This window comes from Lygodium microphyllum, chromosome 28 (genome assembly GCF_053477565.2).
Source record: "Lygodium microphyllum isolate KBCC chromosome 28, Lygodium_microphyllum_v1.1.10, whole genome shotgun sequence".
NCBI lineage: Eukaryota > Viridiplantae > Streptophyta > Polypodiopsida > Schizaeales > Lygodiaceae > Lygodium > Lygodium microphyllum.
This window is the reverse complement of record NC_141162.1, coordinates 40686965-40713741: the sequence shown is the minus strand read 5'-3', so window position 1 is coordinate 40713741 and position 26777 is coordinate 40686965. Positions and strand designations below refer to the sequence as shown.

The 26777-nt window shown below is 45.4% G+C and overlaps 1 protein-coding gene across 1 annotated transcript in view; it reads left to right on the top strand.

Moving 5' to 3' along the window:
- The first annotated feature begins 1735 nt into the window (after positions 1 to 1735).
- SPPL2 (SIGNAL PEPTIDE PEPTIDASE-LIKE 2) overlaps positions 1736 to 26777 on the top strand; it is a 136154-nt gene continuing 111112 nt past the window's right edge. The window contains exons 1-3 of the mRNA XM_087670929.1: positions 1736 to 1961; positions 7627 to 7785; positions 7884 to 7995. Coding sequence (XP_087527055.1) covers positions 1833 to 1961; positions 7627 to 7785; positions 7884 to 7995 — 400 coding nt within the window. The 5' untranslated portion in view covers positions 1736 to 1832. The remainder of the gene's footprint in view (positions 1962 to 7626; positions 7786 to 7883; positions 7996 to 26777) is intronic.

Sequence of the window (26777 nt, the reverse complement as noted above, 5' to 3'; positions counted from 1 at the left end):
TCTTTTAATCAAGGGGGAGGCTCCAATTGGTCTAAAATTGGACGGAGTGAAGGCAATGGTGTATAAGAGGAGATTCTTGAACCTAGTAAAACCTTCTACTCTAAAGTTCTTTAATTAGGATAATGAGCAAGGACCAATCCTCTTTTGTGTTTGGTATGCTTCTTATTATCCATTTGCCAACTAGTTTATCCACTAGAGTGCCTAAATTAATTATTTTATTGGGGATGATGAGTGAGGAACAATCCTCTTTTATGTCTGGTATGCTTGTTATTATCCATTTGCCAGCTAGTTTATCCATTGGAGTGCCTAAATTAGTCATTCCTATGTCTAGGATGATGAGTGGGACCAATCCTTTTTTGTGTTTAGTATGCTTCTTATTATCTATTTGCTAGCTAGTTTATTTAGAGTGCCTAAATTAGTAGGTCCTAACCCCCTAGTTTTTATGGGAGAGTGTATGTATACTAGGATACGTTTGGAACTTTGGATTTGTTGGAGCCACCACCCCATAGGAAGTTCCTAAAGAGAGTTTCCAATTGCTTAAGAGCTCCTCTTGGGGGTCTCCAACAAGCTAAAAAATATACATAGGTGGGGATTAGAATATGGCTTAGGACCACACATTTAGAGGCTACTCCCCATTGCAAGCTTGTCCACTTCTCTAATTTTTTTTTGTACTTGACCAACCATCCATTGCCGCCTTTGCTTTAAGGTAACCCAAACCACATAGGGATTCCTAAAGTCCAAAAAACTTTACCTTCTAGGATGGATTGACAACCCATAGACAAGAGCTAATTGGGGGGTCCTTAATCAAAGTCTTAATACCAATTTAGCATGGTTGATTATTGAGCATGAGGCTATAGAAAATATCTCTAGGCATTCCCAGAAGGTAAATATAGATTCTTGGTCATTGTTGAGTGAAGCATTGGTATCATCTATAAAAGGATCGAGGACCATATCTTTATTGTTAGGTAGTTGGATTCCTCTAATCTTCCCTTTCTGCGATTGATCTTCAATGAGCTAGCCTAGTCCATCTACAACAATGGCAAAAGTTAATGGTGCTAGAGGGTAGCAAGCTTTGTCTAACGGGACGTTTGAGCCGAAAGGATTCGGCAAGATCTCCATTGATAGCATTCTTGGTGGTGGCATTCCCAAACAACATTAAGACAAACTTTATGGATCATCTACCAACAATTGGACTGTAAAGTCCCACTCAAGTTGATCATAGGCCTTGTCAAAATCTACTTTGAGGAAGATATAGTCTTGATTATTCTTTTGGGCATACTCCAATCCCTCCCATAGGTTGATTATGGTATCTAAGATGTATATCCCTTTGATGAATCCCTTTTGCTCTCTTCTAATGCATTTGTTGAGGTGAAGAGTTAGGCTGCTAGCTAGGGTCTTTGCTTTGCGAATCTATACTATTAGTTAACGAGAAGTGGGGGGCGGGTGCCACGTGGCAGCCCCCCACCTCCCCCACAAGGAAAAAAAGAGAACGCGGGGGCGGGTGCCACGCGTCCAGCACCCACCCCCGCCCCCGCCCGCAAAAATCGCGCCTAGTATCTTATATGGAAAAGAAAAAACTACAAAATCTAAGAAACACCTGCAAACAGCAAAAGTTAAAACTTTAAAAATGCTTCCGTCAACACTCAATAAGACATACCTTTTCTTAAGAAATTGATTAAAAACAGACAAAATGTCCGACCACGGTACATAAAGAGAGAGAGAGAGAGAGAGAGAGAGAGAGAGAAGTTCAGCTACCATGGGGGCCTCATAAGACTGATAGACGCATGTCCTCTTGTGGACTTTCACTTGCCTAAGCGGCGTCGAGCAGCACTATGGCTGCTTCTGTCCTCCTCTCCTGCCTCCTCTCTCTGCTCCTCTCCCAATCCGCTCTCGGTGGCGACATCGTCCACGATGACGAGAACGCTCCCAAAAGACCCGGCTGCAATAACAAATTCGTCCTGGTAACGCCCTCAAAACATAAAGCAATCTCTCGCATTCGGCACTTATCTCCCAAGCTGTCTAATGTCTGTAGTTGGTAAAGTCAGGCATCCTTGCAATTTTTCCTCCTGACATGGTACTTGTAATCGGTAAAGTTGAGAGCTCACCTGGGATGAGTGACATTTTCAATTCCAACACAGTGTTTGCAATTGGTAAAGTTGAGAGCTAAGCAGGGAACAGTAACAATTTTAATTCTGACATAGTACTTGTAATCCGGTAAAATTGAGAGCTCATCAGGGATCATTAACAATTATAATTCCGACATATTGTTTGTCTGTCTGACAACAGTGCCATTCTTAATTCCAACAGAGTGGCCAATTCCCCATTTTGCAGAATTACATCACGTGTTTCTAGTTGGTAAATTGTGAGCTCATTAGGCATCGGTGCCAATTTTTTAGTTGTAACACAGCTTTCCATTTCCACTGTGCAGAATTATAGGCCGTGCTTCTAATTCGTACTTGTGAGCTCATCAGGCGTCAGTGCCATTTTTAATTTGATCACAGTTGTCCATTTCCATTGTGCAGAACTATAAGACGTGCTTCTAATTTGTACTTGTGAGCTTATCATGCATCAGTGCCATTTTGAATTCCAACTCACTGGCTGATTTCCGTTTGTGCAGAGCTAGAAGATCTGTTTCTAATCAGTAAATTGTGAACTCATTAAGCATCAGTGCCAATCTTACCACACACAGTGATCAATTTCCCACCATAGAACTATGAGACATGTCTCTAATTGGTAGAATGGAAGTTTGTTTGGCATCACTGCCAATTTAATTCCAACACACTGGTCACTAATCGGTAAATTGTGAGCTCATCACACATCACTGCCATTTGTAATTTGCTCAAGTTCCTGTCGTGTAGAACTGTACGATGTGTTTTGAATTGGGAAATTGCGAGCTCTTGAGGCTGAGGATTGGTCTCATCACACTGGTCAATTTCCAAAGGTGTGTTTTTAATCAGTAAATGTGAACTGGTCGGGCGGCATAAGTCCCTGGTCAGTTTTCCGATGTGTTGAACTATAAATTATATCAGAATGTTAATGAACATCATGATGGGCGTGCCTTGCACATCAGTGAATAGTCCAGTTGGGGAGTATTTGGGCATACTTCACCAATTGTATTAGGGGCATACACTTGTCATGGGCCACATGTAGTGGAACATCTCCAACACCATAGATTAGTGGTCTTAGCTAGAAATTTTGATACATTGCAGCAATTAGTGGAAGACAAGCCTATTGGGTTGCAATTATCAGCTATATCTCATTGATGCTTTGCTTTCATAACAACTGATATGGGATTGCTTGCAGATGTTTGGAAATAGTCACGTGTTTCTCACAAGAAAACATTGTGCCACTATCTCGTAGGTGTGCAGCGCTGGTCCCTTGTGGTATTTCTTTATCTTCAATTGCAAATGGATGGAGTGCAACTAAGATTCTCTAATTTCCTTGCTAATCCAAGTGCCACTTGCCTTGCTTCTTGTGAGGCAAATTAAACCCCAAACTTAAGATTGATTGGTTGGCCTCTTGAATCTCCTTGAAATTCTTCAATTTCAACTACTAGAATTCAAGACTTAGGCCCTCAATTCTGAGCATGCATCTTGAGGCAGCTATGAAACCCTAATTTCTATTGTAAATTAGGGTTTACAATAGAGATGGATCAAAATCTCCACTCATGATGGCTCAAATGGTTGGATTTTGCTGAGATAACTTGAGAAATGGCTCGAGGATGAGAGAGAATGTTGAGGAGAGAGAAAATTCCAGCTTTCATTGCGAGAAAATGGAAGAAATCAATTGCTGCCTTGTCTAGACAGCCATGAATGAAAGCTATCTCCACTGATGAAATACCCCGACTTTGATGTTGCTTGGCTGAAATAGCCCTCGAACCGTTGTCACCTACTGTTGTAGTCTCTTTTGGGCATGTCACTAGTTCTTGAAGGGTCTCGTGCTCGTTGGAATTGGCCTATCAACTATTATAGTAGCAATGGTACTGATTGATCGAGCCGTTTAGCTTAGCCGATCCAGATATTCTAGGCCTCGACATAGACACTGACGACACCTTCATAGGCGGATACAAGGGATCATTGCTCGGGCTAGAGCTAGGCCCTCCATATCGACATGAGATTGTACCATTTGGAGCTCATTGTTACTAGATAGAGCTCTATGTTTTACACATAGCCATAGTCAGTTTTCTTTCTTATTTTGCTTTGTGCTACATATTTTGCCCAGGCAGTTGTACCATCATACATATGATTGTAACTCATGGTCTCATAGGTCATTTTGGCCATTTGCAGACGTTAATATGTCATTTCATTTCTCTCTCTCTCTCTCCCCTCGTGCCTCAAAAAAGTTTTTTCCACTTGTATGGGCAAGTTTTGCAACAATTTTCAGTATTATCTAGCTTTATTAAATTAATTTTCAGAATATTAATTTTGAAAATTAATTTAAAATTATTTTAGTGTCCAAAAAAAATAAATAACTAGCCAATAATTTCATTGGCTAGGCCAATTTGGCTCCCAAGTATCCCCGAGCAATTATTAACCTTTAAACTAGCATTAATTAATTCATTAATGCCTAGTCTCTAATGTCACCTGGCATTAGTGGCCAATACTTTTACCTTTGGCACCAACTAGTATCTTGGGGTTGTGGGTTGCACATTGTGAAAAAATTAACTTGTGCCTCACATGTGTAAGTCACTTTTATACATTGAATTAAGTTTTAATCAAATGTTAAGCAAAGCAATAAAATTTCATGTCCTTGTGACAATAATTGATGTACCGTAACCATGTCTTTGTCCAAGCATATTAGTGCTTAGTATCCCCTTGTAATGCTAGCTGTCTAGAGGACTCTAGTGCTAGTTGGATATCTCTATCTCGGCAAGCTTTAGAGCTTATAAAGAAAAGTCATGGTTTGGAAAAGGGCCTCTGCCACTATGGGTGGTGCTTCCATCTCTTCTTTGATGATCTCATGTGGTATAGAGGACTTACTCTGGATCATCCGTGTAGGTTTGTCTTTGTAAGTAGTATGGTAGGATTTGTATGGTATGTATTAGTACGATTTCGTACGGAAAAATAGGGTATTTTTGGCCATACCTCCCCCAACCTTTTTTTTTTCAAGCATCAACCTTCCACACACACATGGATATACACACACAAACACACACACACACACACACACACACACTCTCTCTCTCTCTCTCTCTCTCTCTTTCTCTCTCTCTCTTTTCCCCTCCCTCAAAAGCCCCTCTCTTTTTCATGATCAAGCCTCTCATACCCTATTTTTCTCTCAAGCCTCTCTCTCTCTCATGATTGAGCTTCACACCTCCTACATTTCTCTTATTTGTATGATCATTTATATATGATGTATCCAATCCTATCTATGTACTTGTAACTTGTATATTGTAGCGCATATTGCGCATGCAACATATACGATAGAGGTGTTGGTATGTTACCCTCAAGTAATTATCTTGTATACTCTAATAGCATTACTCTTTAGACTTTACACACTTATTCTATCATCTTTAGTCCAAAACACCCAAGATGATTTTTTTTTTTTTTTGGGTACTAATATTGTATTGTACCTTACAAAATCTTAAGATACCATTTAGTACCGTATTTTATCATACCGTATGGTATCGTATCTTTCGTACTTGACAACTATGCATCCGTGGAATCATGAGTACTAGAGGTCTCTCCATTTGCTCCCATCCCTCATATATCGCCTTCGCATCTTGTAAGTTCTTGCCACTTTAGGTTTTTCCTCATGAAGAAGAGGCAATAACCCTCGCCTCTTTGGTTCCCTCATGATCAGGGATTAATGCCTTCTCAGAGCTTTCAATGATGGAGAAGCTTGATAGGGCGTCATAGGATCGGAAGAAGAAGGTGCCTGAGACATTATGAGTCACAATCGAGTCGTGTATGAGTCTCGCACAAAGACTAGCCTCTACAATCACCGTAGGATACTCTTTAGAAGAGCACCAACTTTGATACCGTATGAAGATATGCTAGGGTTTGCACTTAGGAAACATAGCATGCTTGACCAAGACTTAAATACAAAGACTCAGAAAGTGACAAGCAAAACTCATACGCTAAATGCAAAACATAAACACAACTTGAAACTCAAACACATAGACAAGTACAAAGAGAAGAAACTCTGAAATGAATGAATATTGTAAATGAATGTAAGAGTGTATAGATGCCCAAGGGCAAAGCAATGGAGTGTTGGAGTGTGATGTCCATTGGAGATTAATCCGAAGTACTGTGACCACTATTCGGAGTGATGGAAGGCGAGGAAAACATCAAACACTAATCACTAGGCAGTCAGAAAACAGAGACCACAACAGAGATGATGCATGATGATGTGAGTGGCAGTAGAAAGCTGCAAATGCAGCAATAGAAGGGCCACCTGGAGGAGGAAGAACACAACGAACTGTCGCTTGTAGACAAGAGGGCCAAATGCAAGCTCTAGAAGTTTGCCTAATACTGAGGAAGGGCACTGCCAACTATCGCCTGGCTGATGAGGATCAAATGCAAGGAGCAGGAGGCAGTTTGATTGCTGGCGATGGCTGATGGGACCAAACGCAGTAGGAGGGAGGTGCTAGATAGTGGGCGACAGCAATGAAGAAGGTGCCAACAGGCACTGAAGGAGCTGTGGAAGAAGTGGCAATAATCAGAAGGTTGGACCACCGCATGGATTAAGGCTGATGGCTGAAATCTACACATAAGGGTGAGAACCTGCATGGAAGGAGTGAGGCTGAATGGTGGGCAGCTTGTCTATTTATAGATATTGAAGGGTGCCCCAAAAAATTAGGGTTTTGGGGGACCATTGGAACTCTCTCGAACCACGTACCAAATTTGCATTTTTCATTAATTAAGCCTGTTTTGTTTAAAGAAGCTAATCAGCTGAAAGTGCATTTTAGCTAAACAAGGCAGCCATAAATAGTTCAAGAGTAAGCAAAGCAGTACGAAAAAGTGACAATCTGCTGAGAGATGTGACAGACTGACATAAACTCAAAGCAAGAAGCTGAAAACTGATGATCAGGGATTCACGATCTAAGCTGCACAGTTCCAAGGCTGAGCACCCTGCAGGCTGCCTGCAGTTGTGAACATGGTGGACAGATCTGAGCAAGGGATGGACACTGCTGAAACAATCCAGGAGAGTGACAGACGTGAACAGTGAAGAGAGTTCCAAACATCCTCGTCTTGAGGCTCAGAACCAGAAGATGGATGTGGAGAATGATGAAGTATGACATGAACACTAACAACACTGTCTTGATTCTTAATGGTGGTAGTCGCTGTATTGGCTGATGCATTTCATTGTTGCAAAACTGCTTCTCTAGACAGGTTAAACGTACTGGACTTACTACGAAGGCCAGAGTGCTTTCACATTTAATTCACTTTCCATAGACTCGATATGTTCTTGAAAGACTCACATTTGCGTTAAACCTTTGTTACATGGAAACAAAGATTGGTGTTTTTACTGGCCATTGGTTATTAGTCCAATGAAAAGATTAAGCATCTTAGTTTTGTACTTGGTTGTGACTTGTGTGTGTCTTTATATATATTTTTTCTCTTCATAAAAATGAGAACTTATTTAAAACTCTATGGTTCATGGCGTGCAAAATGCTGTAAACAGGTAAAGGTTAGAAGTTGGATAAATGGAGTTGAGGAAAATGAGGTTGTAGGAGTAAGTGCACGGTTTGGCAAAGCCATGGAGTCACATCCTCATCCGGCTCATATATTTGATTTGGAAGCTGCTGACCCTGCGACTTGTTGTAATGTGACTTTGAAAAAGGTTTGTATTGCTCCACACATATTTTTTCCTTTACATTTCAAATTTGATGAGTACTTGAAATGTTCTGGAGTACGTTTCCTTTTTAATCTATTTTCCAGCTTACTGGATTTGCGGCATTGACATGGAGAGGAGATTGTACCTTTACAACCAAAGCAAGGGTTGCACAAGCAGCAGGTGCCACTGTTCTTCTTGTGGTCAACACAAAAGAAGGTAACTCATTGGTATATTCTTATTCTTTTTGGTGGGTATATGTGCACATATGCATGCATAGGTGTGTGATCTGTGTGTGCACGCACGTGTGTGCGCGTGCTTGAGGTCTATTGCCTGTCTCTGCCTTCTTGTGGTCAATGCCGAGGGGTTTGTCACCTAACTGCACCACCCTCTCTTGCTGGGGCTATAGTGCCTATGTGTGATCTTCTTTGCTATCACATCTTGCTGCAGTCGTGCTTGGCACTGGTTCCTCTATTTTGTTTCCTTTTGTCACCTTCTTCGGCAGTCATGATCACTGCTGGTTTTCCCATTATTTCTACTGTCACCTTCTTTCTGCTTGTGTGTACATAAGTGTGGCTCTTTCTCCCTGGTTTTCATATTACATCTGCTTCTCTTGCTTCTGTTCAGTTCCTCGTCTACTGCTTTTGCCTTCCTCTGTGTGTGTGTGTACAGAACAGAGGTTTTAACACACACACACACACACACACACAGAGTATATTAACGTCTCTAAAAGGACAATGTGGCCTATGAGACCAAAGCAATACATACAATGATGGTGTGTTTCTCATCTGGAACGAGAAAAGATGAAAAACATGCCTATAAGACTGAAAAAATGAAATAGTGTCCTATAAAAGGGAAACATGTCAATGATCTAAAAGTGAAAGTAGAAAAAGGAAAACTCTCCATCAATGAGATGTTTGTCCTCTAAGGAGGTGTATCTCTACATGGCTGAGGCGTCTCGGCATCTGTCTCCTGTGGTGCTCGATGATGGCTTTAATTTGTCTGTGGTGTGGATGTCTAGGCCTTCGTCCGGGTGGACGTGGGCACCTAGACCGGCTAAGTGCCACTGCTCTATCCAAAGGGACACCTACAGAAGATGAGGTCCAATGATGATGTACTTCTGTAGGCTGTGTGGCAGTAGTAGTGGTATCTGCCATACTCTGTCATGTATCAGTGAAAAAGTCAGTGACTGCTCTCTGTCTATGTGAGCCGAGTTGTGGGGGCCTCCTACTCCGTAGAATTGTTGCTTTGCGCCTCTGGAGCTCCAAGAGGAAGAATCCCAAGCATCTCTGATCCTCAAACTGCATGACCTGTCTCAGGGGTCCAAAACCCTCTCGAAACAGACAGTGGTATCTACCTCATATATCATAATATACAGTGCATCGGCAGATGTAGTGTTCCTCTGTCTCTGGCTCTCTGTCGCATAGTGGGCATATGCGTTCCTCTGTCTGTATACCCTCCCATCTGCCTGTCTCAATCCTCAGGTGGTGGGATGAGGTGCGGATCTGACCAATAACTGTGCGTAGTCCATGAGGCAGCTCTGTGTCCATGTACTTGGGTTGGGTGATGAAACCATCCTCAGATACCTGAAGGAAGTGGGTCTGGTAGTGTGCCATCCTTGTGCCATGGGGGGAGGGGGGTCGGATCCAGGTCTTCTCCGTATCTAACTTCAGTATGTCTGCTCTGATCACATGGTTTAGCTCTGATCGGCTTAGGTCAAGTGTAGGGCAATCCAGGCTATAGTCAAAGGGGGTAAGTCTGTCAAGTTGCAGCCCATGTAGACTCATCCATGTACTCATCTGAGCATACCAACAATGTCTGTCACCATCTGCTGCTAGTTGTCTAGAAGAGGCCAGGGCTAGTCGTGGGTATCTATCTTGGGGGAGCTCCTATAGTCTATGTATGAAAGTCACTACTTGGACCAAGGCCTCAGCCACCATGGGTGATGCTCCCAACTCAGCTCTGATAATCTCATGTGGGGTCGAGCTCTTCGCTCGTATCATGCGTGAGATTATCATGACCAGTGGTCTTTCCATATGCTCCCACCCGTCATAGTATTCCTTTTCTGGTCCATCCTAGAGAGAGAGAGAGAGAGAGAGAGAGAGAGAGAGAGAGAGAGAATCTGCACGCGTGCATGTGAGAACAAGTTTATGGATTTCTCCTTCCATACTATGGCAACAGAGTATCAGGTCTTTGAGCATTGTGAAAAATTTCCCGAATTCATAAAATGACAGCATATATATTGTGATGTTGATTCTAAAGTATCAGTTGGACAACAAGATTTGCTTGAACCTCAGTTTGTTTTTGGGGTTTTGCACGAATATTTTGTTGAGGGCAGGAATAAATAGACTGATCCTCGACCTCTAGAGACCTTTAACTACAAAATCAAATTGCCTACAATCGTCTTGCCTCTAAAGAGTATTCTTAAAGAGCAGCTATTATATTTTCTCCCAAAAGATGCCATTGGCATAGGATGTAGCCCAATGGTTTCCATTCATTGTTGGGGCGCATATGTAGGTGTGCATTTTGCTGCTCGTGGTTTTTAAGAGCAGTTATTATATTTTCACCCAAAAGATGCCATTGGCATAGGATGTAGCCCAATGGTTTCAATCCATTTTTGGGGCTCATATGTAGGTGTGCATTTTGCTGCTCGTGGTTTTTAAGAGCAGTTATTATATTTTCTCCCAAAAGATGCCATTGGCATAGGATGTAGCCCAATGGTTTCAATCCATTGTTGGGGCTCATATCTAGGTGTGCATTTTGTTGCTCGTGGTTTTAAAGATGTTTTGCTTTTAGATGATGAACCTAAGCAATTGATGCTGGAAAATTTGTATGGTACATAGTTGGTACATGTTCTTTGTTGGTCTCCAACAAAGAATTATCAATCTCTTTGGATTACAAGTTAGAAATTCTGTTTTCATTCCCATCCAAATCCGTAGAAGAAGAAATACCTTTCACAATATCAATTCATAAACTAGTGATTGTCGTAGAGGATGATGAAGTATGACGTGAAGCAAGAGCAGACTAAATCCAGTTTTTACATTACATCGCATTTTTTGATGTCTGCACACATTTTCTTTGTGCCTAGCAAGTATCTAAACCGACCTTTTCCTTTCCATTGCCTTGAATATTAGAAACAAGAACCTATGATAATACCAGTTTTGATTTAGTTTTTTTGTTTCCAAGTGGAATGTTTTGAGAAGACTGCTTGACCATTGGATGCTCATTCTTTTTAGATACAACTTTATCAAACAAAACAATGGCATGAAAGGAGTAATTAGACTGAAATGCTTGATACATTTAATGCATTGAATCTTTGGAAACATATGAATCCTGATAATCCAGGATACACATCCATTATAATGTTTATGATCATGTCTAGTCTAGATTGGATCGTTGGTACCTCTTGAATGCCAATTAATATGATATCTTTGTTTATAAAGTCTAGATAGATATTGTGGGAGCTCTCGCTCAACCGCCAAGACCCATGGACCGCTTATTGCTTCAAGCGTTCCAAGCCGAGCACTAATGGCTACCTCTCACATAGCCGACGCGCCATCTATATCTACGGGTGTAGTGAGCTTACCTCCATGCCGATCGAGTTACCTTCTCTCCCGTACACTCCGATAGTTCCATGATCCAAGTGCAAGCTCCATCCTGAAGCTCCACGGTCCAAGCTCCATTGCCGCGAGCAAGAGAAGAGAAGAGAAGAAGAGAGGAGAAGATGGAGAGCTTCTCCTCCCCAGTCCCTCACCCTCACACACTCACTCCCTTACACTCTCACACACTCTCTCTCAAGCACAAGCTCAAGCAAGCAAGAAGAAGAAGAAAGCTCCTTTTGGCCACACACAAGAATGAGCTTCTCATTCACTTTTTAACTTTATATACAAAACCCTAAATCCCTTTTGGGCGGTCATCCCCTTATCCCCTTTTTTACATGGCCGGGCTATGGCCTAGGCTCTTTTTTCCATTGTCCTCCTATCTTCCTAGCTTTCTTCCTACTGCCCATCTACCTTTACAAGTTGCATGGGTGAGAGCCCGGCGCTCTTTAAATTAAATCATGATGCGCTTGCGCTCTTTTACAAAAGTATTGACTTGCGCTTTTTCTTATGCGCATTTTTTTTAAATTTAGGACTTTTCTACACTTCTTGTGTTTTCATATTTTTCTTGGCGTGCCTTCGTCTTCCGCTTACTTTTGCCTTGGCCTTTGTCTTCTGCTTTAGATTTTCCGGATTTTTCACCTTGTTTGTCTGAGGGTTAACATTACCCCCCTCCTAGACGAGTGTCAGCCCCATGGCACTCGCCGTCGTAGGTAGCAGGCTTTGGCATGCACCGAAGACGTGGGTGGAAGGGACTGCTGTGGTTGGCCTTGTAGAAGTTTTGGTGGTGGTGCGGAGGAAGGTTGGTGGGGGCACGTTGTTGGCCTGGGTGGTTGGTGATAGGGTTGTTGAAGTGGGGGATAGGGCTGGCTTTTGTTGGGAGTTGCGCTCATGGGTTGGCACAGGTGTTGATGTTCGGGGGATTTTGGGGCGGGCGATGATTTGTTGGTGGGATTGCACGATGATGGAGGATAAGAATTCAAAGTTGAGTGTTGATGAAGAGCTGATGGTACTTTTGTTGGAGTTTGCAATACTTGCCATTGAAAACCTCTCATATGTGGTCTCTCCCTGGGGTAGTGCTAGTCTTTTTATCGTGCACAAGACATAGTTTGATTAGTTTGGGAGACAGGTCGAACTCTAAGCATTGTGAGAGTAATGTCCTACACTTGAGGACCCAAAATGTGTATATATTTTGGTGCAAATATTATGCGAGTGTTTGTGCATACCTAGATATTACGTAGTTAGAAGACTGCGGTTCTGGTTCCTCATAACATGTGATGAAGCAAAGTTGTCCATGTTGAGAAGTAAACAGGAAGGTGTATGAGATATCCGTTGCGTTGTGACAGCACGACGCAGCATAATTGAACATAGGTATACCGCACTTTCGGTAGCTAGTAGCTATTGGACTTGCTCGATGAGTACGGTATACTTTTCATGGCCATTTGCGCGGTGCTTACCACGATCGATTGCAATGGTATTAAGGCAGAGTGCAAGAGGGAATCGTGCAAATGAGTCAGGGTGACAGGTCTAACCATAGGCAAGACAAGCTCCCTAGGTATGTCCTGCCCTTAATGTGTCCTGAACAATTGTGGGTGATGCTAAAGGGCTAGGGGACTAGGGACGGAGCTAGCCGATCAAGGTTACTGGACGTACCTAATTTGATGACCCCTAGGTGCTTTGTTGTGATCGTGGGTGTTTTTTTTTTTTTTTGGGACTTGCTTGAGTATAACCATTGCAATATGTTGAGGCTATCAGCCTTTCAATGGGTTGGGAAATATCGAGATTCGAAGGCTCAGGAAATGGATATTACAACGATGATTGTGTCCTAGCCTCGTTGCTAGAGAAAGAATTGTTGAGATGGGGAGATACACTTGAGATTTTGCAATCCTCTTTGCAACACGCGATGCCGGTACAATTGAGGTAACAACTGCCGTGAGCCAAATGTAGAGCTTGACCCAGAAAGAGAGCGCAGCCAATGACGACGCTTTGGGCCATGTAATGTAGGCGGTTTGCAAGGGTGATTCTCACTTTCGGCAGTGTGGCTTCCATCGAGGCTCTTTGTGTCAGAGTGCAGCGGTGCAGAAGCGTAGGACTGAGAGTGAGAGAACGCAGAGAGAGAAGGGAGAGAAGGGAGAGAAAGAGACAGTGGACGATGAAGATCTGCTGTATAAAGAATGCTGAATACAAAGATATACACGGGCGCAGTGCGCTGGACTGCGTGTCTCCACCTCGACGATGTGACCTGCTGTCCACCTCGAAGTCTGCTGCAGTCTGCACTGTCTGCTGTCTGAAATCTGTGAACAGAGACAGAAATCTGCACGGCACCGGTCTGTAATCTGCGACAGAGAAGAGTGGCCAGACTGCTGGAAACGTCGACTATAAATAGTCGAAAACTGCCTGAAAATAGGGCGCCAGAAAATAGGTCGGCTGCATTAAATGCAGCCGACTGGGCTGCAGGCAGTCGGACTGCCACGTGGCAGTCCGACTGACTGTGCAGCTGCCCTCCAAAACAGGCTATGATCTCTAACACCCCCTCTCAGAGCCTGAACAGGGCAGAAGCCTGAGGGATCTGGAATGTTGCCGAAGTAGAGCCTGAGGAAGCGCCTTCGTAAACAAATCCGCAAGATTGTCCTCCGTCTTGCAATACTCCACAGTGATGGTCTCATCCAAAAGCTTCTCTCGGATGAAGTGGTACTGAATCTCAATGTGCTTCGTCCGGGCATGAAAAACAGGGTTCCTTGCCAAGGCAATGCAACTCTCATTGTCACATCGCAGCAATGTAGGACGAGTCTGGGGGCACCCAAGCTCCTCCAACAATCTCCGAAGCCACACAACCTCGCATGTGGTGGAAGACGCGGCCCGATACTCCGCCTCAGTAGACGAAAGGGCTACCGTGGGCTGCTTCTTACTACTCCATGAAATAACACCTGCACCCAAAGTAAAGCAGTAACCTGTAGTAGACCGCCTGTGGTCCACGTCACCGGCCCAATCCGAGTCGCTCCAACCTGCAAGTACAAGATCTGACCCATCTGTCCCTGCGGGGTAATGAATCCCCAAATCAGACGTCCCCCTCAGATACCGAAGTATCCTCTGAGCAGCCTGCCAATGCACCGTCTTAGGTTCACTCATGAACCCTGCTAAGAGCCCAACAGCAAAACATAGATCAACCCTCGTGTTGAGAAGCCAAATCAAAGACCCTATCAACTGTCGATAGCGGGACGCATCCGCCAAAGGAGAAGCTGAATGGGAAGTGGCCTTCCAGTTCGGATCCATAGGAGTAGAGAGAGCCCGACAATCTGCCATCTCAAAAGACACCAAGAGCTCCTGTACATATCTCTGTTGAGAGAGAAAGATCCCCCTCTGAGACTGATAAATCTCATGGCCTAAAAAGAAATGGAGTAGCCCCAAATCCGTCATCTCGAACGTCCGATGTAAAGTTGACTTTGTCTCCTGGACCTGCTGTGCATCATCACCTGTGACAATCAAGTCATCAACATATAATACAAACAGCACACAACCATCCTCGGAAGTGTGAACATACAGCTGCAGATCGGCCTTGGACCGCCGATATCCCAACTGAGACTGGAGGAACGAATCAATCTTCTCGTTCCAAGCTCGCGGGGCCTGCTTGAGGCCATACAGGGCCTTCTTCAACCTGTAGACTTTCCCATCTGAAGAACCAAAGCCAGGAGGCTGCTCAACGTAGATCTCCTCCTTCAAATCACCATTCAGAAAGGCTGACTTCACATCCAACTGATAAACAGGCCATCTCCTATGGCCAGCCAAAGCAAGAACAGCTCTAATGGTTGCCATACGAGCTGTGGGGGCAAAGGTGTCATGACAGTCAATCCCTGGGCGCTGGGCAAAACCCTTAGCAACAAGGCGAGCCTTGTGCTTATCCAAAGTACCATCACTGAGATATTTGGTCTTGAAGACCCACTTGACTCCAATCACCTTCTTCTTCAGGGGGCGTGGCACAAGTGACCAAGTGCCATTCCTCTCAATAGCCTCCAACTCAGCTTCCATAGCTTTCTTCCATGGGGCGGACTGTAAAGCCTCCTTCACGGAGGTGGGCTCGCGATCCTGCATAACACGGGACATCAAACAATAATTGGAGCAAACAAGCTCCGAAGAATGCACCTGGTGCCTCCGTGACCGCCGCGGACCATCCTGCGGTCCCCACTCCTCAGGAACCCCTTCGATCCCTGAATCACGGAGTGTGTCACGGGCCCAGCGAGGAGGAGGCCGAACCTCCCCGCGTCGTTCTCCATCAGTAGAAGACTCTGGAATGTCCACCGGTGGTAACTCCGTAGAAGAGTCCGGTGGAACATTAGACTCTGTGTCAGAAACAGAATCATAATCAAAAGGCACGGGCTCCTGTGGAACTGTTGAAGGAGCCCAACTCTCCCCTGGATCTCCAAGAACGGGATGCTCCTCACCCGTTGAAGAAGCCGGAACCTCCACAAACCGCACATCACGGCTAGTATATACATCCCGCTTGACGGGATCATACAGTCGGTAGCCTTGGGACTGGGAGCTGTAGCCAACAAATACCTGTTTTCGGGAAGCCGCTTCAAATTTGTCACGGTGAGCCTTGGGAATGTGAACATAGGCATCACACCCAAAGACTCGAAAGTAAGAAACATCTGGCTTCGTCCCAAAATAGGCCTCAAATGGAGTCATCCCTTCCACGGCCGAAGTAGGGGATCGATTAAGAATGTGGACTGCAGTAGCCACAGCCTCGGCCCACAGAACCTGAGGGGTCTGTCGGTGCTTCATCATGGTGCGCGCCATCTCGATCACACTGCGGTTCTTCCGTTCAAGAATACCATTTTCTTGAGGAGTATTGGTATTGGCAAACTCCTGGTGAATTCCTCTATCTGCACAAAATCGAGCAAATTCATTAGACACAAATTCACCTCCCTTGTCGGATCGCAAGGTCTTCAACTTCCGGCCTGATCGGTTCTCCTCAAAGAGAAGCCAATCCTTGAAGTGCGAGAAAGCTTCTGACTTTAGTGCCAAAAAATAGACCCATGTCATCCTGCTGTAGTCATCCACGATCAGCATGAAGTACGAGCTCCCACGCAGGGACTCATTCCTCATAGGGCCACATAGATCCGTAGATACTAACTCCATCGGTGAAGTAGACCGCCGCGAAGCTGTGTGGGGAATGGCATCCCTATGCTGCTTCCCCCGTATGCAGGAGACACATGGCTGCTGGCTCACCACTATATCCGGCAACCCTCGAACAAGCTGTCCACGTGACGCCCTCCGAAGATAGTCATAGTTCAGGTGACCAAACCGAGCATGCCATAATTCAGATTGTGACTGTGAGGTAAGAAGAAGAGTAGAGAGGGCAGTGGAAGACTTCAGTTTGTAAATGCCGTTCTCCTCATATCCAGATGATAGAACCTTCCTTGATTCACGATCAAGGACTCGCACAGTAGAACTGTCAAACTCCACCAAAAGACCAAGGGAGCAAATCTTATGAACTGAAAGGAGATGGTACCCTAATCCTGGTACATGCAAAACCTCTGAGGCATGGGTGCCACCTCGTCCATCCGGAATAAGCTGCATCTTACCCCGACCTGCAATAGAAACTGAAGAGCTGTCTCCAATGAGAACCTGCCCACGCGAAGGTCGCAGCTGGGCAACACCATCTGATGAAGGAGTCATGTGCCGTGAGGCACCACTATCAACAATCCACTCTCGAGCTTGGGGAGCCGTCATCGCAGCATCAGAAGCATTCGGTGAAGCGTCCTCAATGACAACTAAATGTAGAAATGCAGCTGATGAGGGTGCAGCCACCGCTCCAGAATCCTTGGCATCCTTCTTCTTGGTGTCCTTCGTGTCTTTATCAGGGCAATCCTTCTTCCAATGGCCAGTCTTTCCACAAATATGACATGTGGAGTCTTTGTCCTTGTCCTTCTCCTTGTCCTTCTTGGACTTGTTATCCCCCTTCTTCTTCTTTTGGTCCTTCCCCTTCTTCTGAGAGGCTTGACCTATCAACGCCTCCGTCTTGGAAGCATTCTGTCCCTTTAACTGTTCCTCTTGGTCCAAGACCATAGGAACCAACTCTTCCCACCGAAGAGTAGACTCTCGCCCAGAAGCAATAAGGGTAGAGTAAAATGTACCGAATCGTGGCGGCAACTGGGACAAAAGTGTGATCGCCATGTCTTCGGAGGAAATCGGCTTCCCCGCATTCTGAACCTGCATCTGTAGCTGCCTTAGCTTGTTAATGTGTTCCCTTAGCGAAGAAGACTTATTGACGGACAAGGTCCGCATCTGTACCTCCAAAGAAACCCTCTTCATCAGGGTCATCCGATTGTACATTTGATCAAGCTCCAGCCATATCTCACGAGCCACCGTCAAGTGCTCGATGTGAGCGATCACGGCTGTAGTGCATGATAGAAAGAGAAAGGATCGAATCCTGGCATTCAGTTTGTCCCAATGAGACTGGGCCCTGGCCAACTCCGCACGAGCATCGGAAGAGAGTTTGGACTCATCTCTTACCGAAGGCCGGTCAATATCCTCCTGTACCAACTCCGCCAAATCATAGGACTCAAGGATGGCCAACATCATAACGCGCCAAATGCGGTAGTTGTCGCCGTCGAGCTTCTGATCTGTAGGAAGAGCCGGTAAAACAGGCACCTTCCGGTCCATAATCGCTTGGAACTCCAAGTCCATCTCTGTAGACATCTTCACCTGCAATGCCTTCTCAAACGCAAAAGCAGCCCCCTCTGACTGGGTAAACTCAGCCTGCTAAGGCTCTTCCGCGTCCCGAAGCTTCTTCACCCGCCGGAGGCGATGAAAAAGCAAAACCTGCACTTTTAGGTTGAAAACTCAAACTTCCTCCGCGTCAAACAGCAGTAAACAGCAGCAAATCCACCACCTGTACTCCTTTCCTGTGCGCCCACACTCGTTTCAGCCTTGTTCCAAGGCGCAGCCCTCCTGTCTGCCCTTAAACGCAAAAAACGCAAATTTGTGTCGCGATGGAAACTCCTCTTCAGGTTGATTCTGCGCTCAGTCAGCCCTCAAACACTGCTCTGATACCATGTCAGAGTGCAGCGGTGCGGAAGCGTAGGACTGAGAGTGAGAGAATGCAGAGAGAGAAGGGAGAGAAAGAGACAGTGGACGATGAAGATCTGCTGTATAAAGAATGCTGAATACAAAGATATACACGGGCGCAGTGCGCTGGACTGCGTGTCTCCACCTCGACGATGCGACCTGCTGTCCACCTCGAAGTCTGCTGCAGTCTGCACTGTCTGCTGTCTGAAATCTGTGAACAGAGACAGAAATCTGCACGGCACCGGTCTGTAATCTGCGACAGAGAAGAGTGGCCAGACTGCTGGAAACGTCGACTATAAATAGTCGAAAACTGCCTGAAAATAGGGCGCCAGAAAATAGGTCGGCTGCATTAAATGCAGCCGACTGGGCTGCAGGCAGTCGGACTGCCACGTGGCAGTCCGACTGCACAGTCCGACTGACTGTGCAGCTGCCCTCCAAAACAGGCTATGATCTGTAACACTTTGTTCTTAGTATTTCTATTGCTTTTTCTGTGATGGCTCTTTGTGGGGTTAGTGGTCTTGCGGCATCTTGGACATTGAACGCTTTCGTATAAAGACTTGTGTCGTCCTGCATCCACTTGATAACTTGTGAGAGTACATGTACGTCATATGCCTCAACTATAATGAACACGTGCAACGTAAAGAGACATCACTTATTTGAATTCCATGGTGTTGACTTAGATACCTATTACCTTTGCTTGATTATCTTTTTCTTTTGCTAAAGGCGTGAAATATATTAAACGTAGATATGGAAGGTTTGTACAGTTGGAGAACATGTCTCCATTTAACCATCTAGAGACAAAAAGTCATGGCCAGGTAGCACTTGGCAAGTAGCTTATACAATCATAGGGCCTATTCCATTCGTATGAGGCAGGGTGAATTTGGGTGATCAAACGACTAGGGCTGTGCCAGCGGTAGGCTCCTGTCAGGCTGGGTAGGGAAGATATTGGCTGGGACCCAAATGGTGTAGTCCTTGGCCGCTACCGTTTCAAGAATGCTTTTAAATATCTCATCAAATTCCTCCTTGTTTTTAGCGTCCCTATCTTCTTTTGAGCACTTGGTGCTTGAGTGTCTGGGGAGGGTCTGCACGGTAGGGGTTGCCACCCCGCGGGCATGCCCTTGAGTCTTTGTTCTCCTGGCCTGGGAAGTCTTTGGCCTGCGTCCGGGGCGGTATCGCTTAGGGTCTCTTTTTGGTATGTACCTCTTAAGGATAGGCACATATCGCTCTGGTGGAGGCGCTTGTGCCTTATGCTCCCTTCTACGGAGGAGAGCTTCCTTGCATGCCAATTGCACTGTGTGCTCCATGACGGCTATTGTGGGGAAATCTGCAAAATGTGAATCAAGGTTAGGCTTTGAGGCAGGATAGAATTATTTGCTTGAAAGGGATTGAATAGTGGATTATCAAGCGCATACGAGGAGGAGGGGCGAGGCGAGACATGCAGTGTTTGTTGTAGAGGGACGGCCCCCGTGATGATGTTTGTTCCGCTTGGATGCGGGGCGTATTCCAGCCATTAGCAGATCTTGGCTTATACAAAGTTGCATGGACTAGTTGTCATGGAGTGGAGTAGGGCTCGTCCCTGGAAGGATAGACCGAAAAGGAAAAAGATGTATAGAAGGGGACGGTGCCCCGTCTACGCCATCAGAGATGTTGGTCAGGGCTTCCTATGGCGGTAATGAGGGTTGCATGCCCTCCACCTAGAGGCGGGAACGGTCACACGACTTCTAAATGTGTGGTGAGAGGAGGACTTGAGGAGCTTATCTTGTCAAACCCAAATCTTCTCCCTGCGCTTGACTATCATTGCTTGTGTGTGTTGATATTATCTATACAGGGTCACAAAACTCATTGTTTATTTATGTACATATTTACGAATCCATGTCACTTTGTGAGGATAAAAACCAATTGTAGAACTCAGGATTGTACTGGAGTGTGGCACATGCATCCAGTACTCGTGGCAACTTACTCAATAACAATAGATATTTTGTGATATCGAGTAGCATGGTACCTTGTCCGAGTCTACTGGCAACATGTAACTCCTCCTCAGTGAGAACCCTATCAGCCAGAGACTTCTCTTGGCTAGTTCCGGCTAAGTCCATAACCCAAATGGCAGTCAGTACTCGAAAGGAAGTCGGTGCCACATAGGTTGGGTTTCTTTGAGAACGTCATTTAGCCAATCGCTTCTCTGAGACTGTTATAATATGGGTTCCTAGTTCGGCCATTGCAACGCAGTTTTCAAACCAACGTTTTTCAAATTGACTTCAACCCTCTGATTGTTGCTTTAGTTGCTCTATCTCTAAGAGATTTGATTGGCAGAGCACATAATTGAATGTTACAATTAAGCGTAGTTCGTCGGCTTTCTCGTCAGAGGTGAGTCGCATGCGTTCATGCAAGAGCCTGTCATAGTGCTCGTCAAGATGTTCTTGCTTTTCCTAGGATAGGGGAAATGGCAAGTATTCCCCAAGTTGCTTCTTGGAGAATGCATCCATGTCCACAAGGACGTAGATACTGCGAATACCTTGAGTTTAGCATCCAACTCAGTTAAGCATTCTGTGACAATTCTATGTTCAATGAGGGCTTGCTTGGTTGCTATCTCATGTAAGGTTCTAGGAGTTTCCCTAGGCTTTAGCATAGCTGGGGGCTCAAGCCTAGATGAGCAAGATTGGTAAACGCTAAGATTGCTTATGCTCTCGGGGTTTCCATGTTTCTCCCATGGCCTTGCTGCTATTGTGTCATGGTTCTCCTTGGATGTGACCTGTATAGTCTTGTCACCCTGTTGTGACAGTGTTGTATCCACTCTTGATTGGTCAATGCGAGTTCTGTTGTCAGTGGATTGAGTGTTGCAAGCAACTGTTGATGGTAACGGTTGCTTTGATTTTTCAGAACACACGGATGAGTCTGAGGTTTCACCGCTATTAGGAGAGACATCAATGGGTTCATTGGTAGATGGACTCGATGCTTTATTCCTCAGCTCTTCAGCACTCTTGGTCGCAATCTTCTTGGTGCCTACAACCATCTGCAATTGTCGTTGTTTTCGCTGTTTTGTCCTATTTTTCTTGGGCAATTGCGGTGTCGCCTTTAAGGACTCAGGACCCTGAACTAGGTCAATCGTTGATGTGCTTGGTTGGGCCTTAGCACTCTCTTTCTCTGGTGTGCTCTCATGGGACTTAGCTGTGACCTGCTGAACAGTCTTGCTAGGTTGATTGGTCGGATGCGCCATCCCCTTGGCCACATCTTTGAGAGGTTTCTCCTCAAGCCTAGGCTTTAGGTGCTTTGGAAGTGTTGGTGTTGTCAAGGATGCTGGTTGCGGCACCTCCTCAATAGGTGAACTGCTAAGGACACATTCCGCAACGGGCATTGTCACGGCCAAGGGCTGTGACTACTGTGATCTCTGATTGGAAGTAGTAGCAGCTAGTTCAGTGGACTGGCTACTATTGGTGGATTGCGGTGTCAAGTCCTTAGGCCAATTGGAAGTGGTCGTGTCTTTTGTTGCCCTTTGAGCATTCACTTGTATAGATCGAGCATTAGTTGAGCTAGCCCGGGTGGATTGCACAGGTATATCCTTGGGCCGAGAGCTATGGGTGGTGTCATGTTCCACCTCTTGGACATTTGGAAGCTTAGTTGGAGATAGAGATTGGGATTGAGCAGTTGCACTTAACGACTGCTGTTGTGCTTCATGTGTCCGTTTAGGAAAAGAGGATGTAGGAGATCTGGGACTTAGGTGGACTTGGCACTGGCTGAAAGATTTGCTCGTGGCTGTTAGACGATTGTGCCATTTGCTTTGTTGAGTAATCAGCCTTCTTACGAGGAGCGTTGTGCTTGTGGTGCTTATTATCCTCTTGGGAAGTCAAAAGCTTCTTGAGCACTAGTGGTCTTTGTGCATGCTTAATGGCTACATCTGACATCTGCTTATTAAGCGTGCTAGGCTGAGGTTCTTCCTTTTGAACACTCATGTTTGGTGTCTTGCCACGAGACCTAGAGTTTCTCTTAGATTTCCTCCTCTGCTTCTTTGCTTTTGATGCAATCTGGCCTTCAGCTGATACAGGTGGCTTAGTAGGGGGGTTTGGTACCCAAATCCATCGGTTATCTGCATAATACCCTTGAGCACATAGCAATGCTTTGGATATCTATCGCGGCGTTGTGCTGGCTCTCCATCAATACCTTCGTCTATAAGGCTTGGGCTTCTTTTGTGGTCTTCTACGATATTTGTAAGTCCAAAGCCTGTCCTTGGCATTGCCTCCTGACCTTCTTGTTTCAAGCATGGCCTCACTTAGTGGTTCTCGTCGTTCAACTTGTGCTTGTATCAACTCTTTCAACAGGTCCTTGTTCTCATTACTAGGCTTGCCTGTTATGTCAACACCTTTCTTGCCTTTCCCTCGAGGTTCGATGAGGTCACCTTTGCTAAAGGTTGTGATTATCCTCATACCTTTCTTGCCCCGAGACCTAGAGTTTCTCTTAGATTTCCTCCTTTGCTTCTTAGCTTTTGATGCAATCTGGCCTTTAGCTGATACAGGTGGTTTAGTAGGGGGGTTTGGTACCCAAATCCATCGGTTACCTACATAATACCCTTGAGCACATAGCAACGCTTTGGATATCCATCGCGGCGTTGTGCTGGCTCTCCATCGATACCTTTGTCTATAAGGCTTGGGCTTCTTTTGTGGTCTTCTACGATATTTGTAAGTCCAAAGCTTGTCCTCGGCATTGCCTTCTGACCTTCTTGTTTCAAGCATGGCCTCACTCACTGGTTCTCGTTGTTCAACTTGTGCTTATATCGACTCTTTCAACAAGTTCTTGTTCTCATTACTAGGCTTGCCTGTTATGTCAGCATCTTTCTTGCCTTTCCCTTGAGGTTTGATGAGGTCACCTTTGCTAAAGGTTGTGATTATTCTCACACCCGGTAGTGTTAGGTGTATCCTCTGTGCTCTGTAGTCGGCCTCACACTTGGTCGCCTTTTTGAAGGGTCTTCCAAGGAGGGTTTCCTTTCCGCAATTAGTACTATTTGGAGGAACATGAAATAGGATAGGCAAGCTTTCAGTTTTAATTGTCGCCAGGATTTTGCACTTCCCTATAAGTGCTTGTGGGTGTCCCCCGTAAGAACTAAGAGTTGCATTAGTCGGTGTGAGCTCTGGTTAGCCTAGTAGGGTCCATGCTTCATAGGTCAAGATATTAGAATCTGCTCCTTCATCAATCAGAGCATTGATAGTGTGCTCTCTTTTCGCGGTGAGTTTGATCCTAAGATAAGCAAGCGGTACTATGTCTTCATCTTCCGGGTCTTAGCTTATAAATTTAAGCCTTTTGACAAATGCCCTTGATTCCCCAACTGCATGACCAGATGTGGATTCTCCAATGATGTCTTGGATCGCCTGTGCAATGCTATTCAAGGTGCGTCTATCGTTAGGACTGTCATATCTAGTCATCCTCGCAGTTGTAGCTTGATGTTGCTTTCTGCTTTGACTAGATGTAGTCCGAATGCAATACATACGTGTTTTTGCGGTGTGGCCTTTTTGCCCTTGTTGGCTAGATTGGCCCATTGAGGTTTTAGAGTCTCTGTTTATCTTTGTTCGGGTATGGGCTTTTGGTTGCTCTTTTGCAAGTGAGAATCCATGCTTGTGTAGAGCCATTACTATACTAGGGTCTAATTTGGAGGACCTGTCACGACGCGCGTTTTTTCTCCAATCTACTTGGGGGAGGTGCGGAGGGGGTGGAGCCCTCTTTGCGGGGGTCCGGGGGGGGGGGCAGTCCTCCTCGGTCCGCAGGGCCGTTACGGTAAATGCCATGCACGATTTGAAGGACCGTTCGTATCCAAGTTTTGAACTACTTGCTCTAGATTTCAGTCTAGTGATAGGTCTATGATGTGCTTTTAGGTCTATATGGTCTCTATGTTAGTTTCGGGATCTATGGGTTAAATATTTGAAAAAATCCAAATTCGGCCCAGTAGGTCCGAATTGCAGGGGCCGAATGCCCGATTCAGCCCGTCCGAATGGCCGAGAGCCAAATGTAATTGGTCCGAATGTCAAATTCGACCAGTCCGAATGTGGTTATCCGAGGGCTGAGTGGGCCGAGGGCCGAGTGGCCGAGTCAGGTGGGCCGAGAGCCGAATGGTAACTAGTCCGAGTGGGGTTGGGCCGAGTGGGCCGAGGGTTGAGTGGCCGAGTCAGGTGGGCCGAGTATCAAGTGGTCTGAGTGTTTTACTCGGACGAGTTGAGTGAAAGGTGTCCAAGTGTAGTTGGTCATGTGGGCCGAATGGGAAAGGGCCGAATGGCCGAGTGGTCCGAGGGCCGATTTTGGGACTTGGCCCAGAATTGCCGTCACTCGGATGGGCCGAGCGCGATGCGTTTTTTCATCAGACTTCCAAGAATTCGTCGCGTCGAGCGATTGAGGCCTCCCTACCTGTTGAGTATCTCCAGATCCAAGCTACTCATGTAGGGGAAGGTGTGGAATTACCTGGGCTGGGCACATAACTCCTAGATGACCAGATCGAAGTAGGTCCACACAATGAAGCTCTCTCCCTCTCTCTAGCTCTCATGAAACCCTGCAATGCAAAATGTGGTCTTTCTTGCCACTCCTGGCCCCTTATCACCCTGCCAAGGCCTGTACTCACCTTAGTCTTGCTTCCCTTACTAACATTTAACCCAAAATTTCATTTTTTGTCTTTCTTTTCCCTGTTTCAGCTTGTTATACAGCAACAGAAAGCCCTACTGTGTACTCCAATGTTTTGCTCTTATCCTTCCTAAATGCAAGAAAAAATCATAAGGGAAATACCCACACTGCTCCATCATGCTTTCCCAAGTCCAAAACAACAAAAACCTACTTGCTAAGGAGATCGAATACCTCTTCAAACTCCCTCCCTTCCTACCTATCTACCTCAAGCATCGATTCGGGGAAAACTCTACTTCAATGCTCGATTCGAAGTGCGTAAGCGCTCAAGGCTTGAATCCGTTGGTCCCGGCAACGGAACTAAAATGTGGGAGGTCTCGCTCAACCGCCAAGACCCACGGACTGCTTATTGCTTTAAGCGTTCCAAGCCGAGCACTAATGGCTACCTCTCACATAGCCGACTTGCCATCCACATCTACGGGTGTAGTGAGCTTACCTCCATGCCGATCGAGTTACCTCCTCTCCCGTGCACTCCGGTAGCTCCACGATCCAAGTGCAAGCTTCAAGCAAGCTCCACGCTCCAAGCTCCATTGCCGCGAGCAAAATAAGAGAAGAGAAGAGAAGAGAAGAGAAGAGAAGAAGAGAGGAGAAGATGGAGAGCTTCTCCTCTCCGGTCTCTCACCCTTACACACTCACTCCCTCACACTCTCACACTCCCTCTCTCAAGCACAAGCTCAAGCAAGCAATAAGAAGAAGAAGAAGAAGAAGAAGAAAGCTCCTTTTGGTCACACACAAGAATGAGCTTCTCATTCACTTTTCAACTTTATATATAAAACCCTAAATCCCTTTTGGGCGGTCATCCCCTTATTCCCTTTTTTACATGGCCGGCTGTGGCCTAGGTCCTTTTTCCCATTGTCCTCCTATCTTCCTAGCTTCCTTCCTACTGCCCATCTACCTTCACAAATTGTATAGGTGAGAGCCCGACGCTCTTTAAATTAAATCATGATGCGCTTGCGCTCTTTTACAAAAGTATTGACTTGTGCTTTTTCTTGTGCGCCTTTTTCCTTTATTTAGGACTTTTTTGCACTTCTTGTGTTTCCATATTTTTCTTGGCGTGCCTTCGTCTTCTGTTTACTTTTGCCTTGGCCTTTGTCTTCTGCGTTAGATTTTCCGGATTTTCCACCTTGTTCGTCTGAGGGTTAATAGATATTTTATTTGGAAACCTCCAAAAACTGTTTGTTTTCTCTTATCAATTTCAAAACGAAAGTGCTCAGGTAATTTCAAGTCATGCTCTACTTTTGGTTGGGCATAGTCACAAGTGATAGTCGTCGGTTCATGCCCACAAGAGCTATCAACTGTTGGACAGCTTTGCCTTTGAGCATTTTGTATGAACATTCACTTACTTTCAGCATTCATTGACTTTCTTTAGGAGTTGTACTCTTTGTTTTGCATTTTTCCCTTTTTGTATATTTTGTGTTTTCTTAGTGCAAAACCCTAGCATATCTTCACATGGTACCAAAGCAGATGCTCTTCTAAAAAGTATCTTGAGGTTATCATAGATGACTAGTTTGTGTGAGATATATGAGCGACATGTAATCAACTCATAATGGTTGAGACACCTTGTTGGGAAGCTATGGTGTCCTCTCAGGTTTCTCCTTTAGTGGAGGCCTTGAGTAGACATTATGGCCTCAATGGGGAGGACAACACACCATTTCCTTCTTTTTTCACAGATGTAGCACGGAT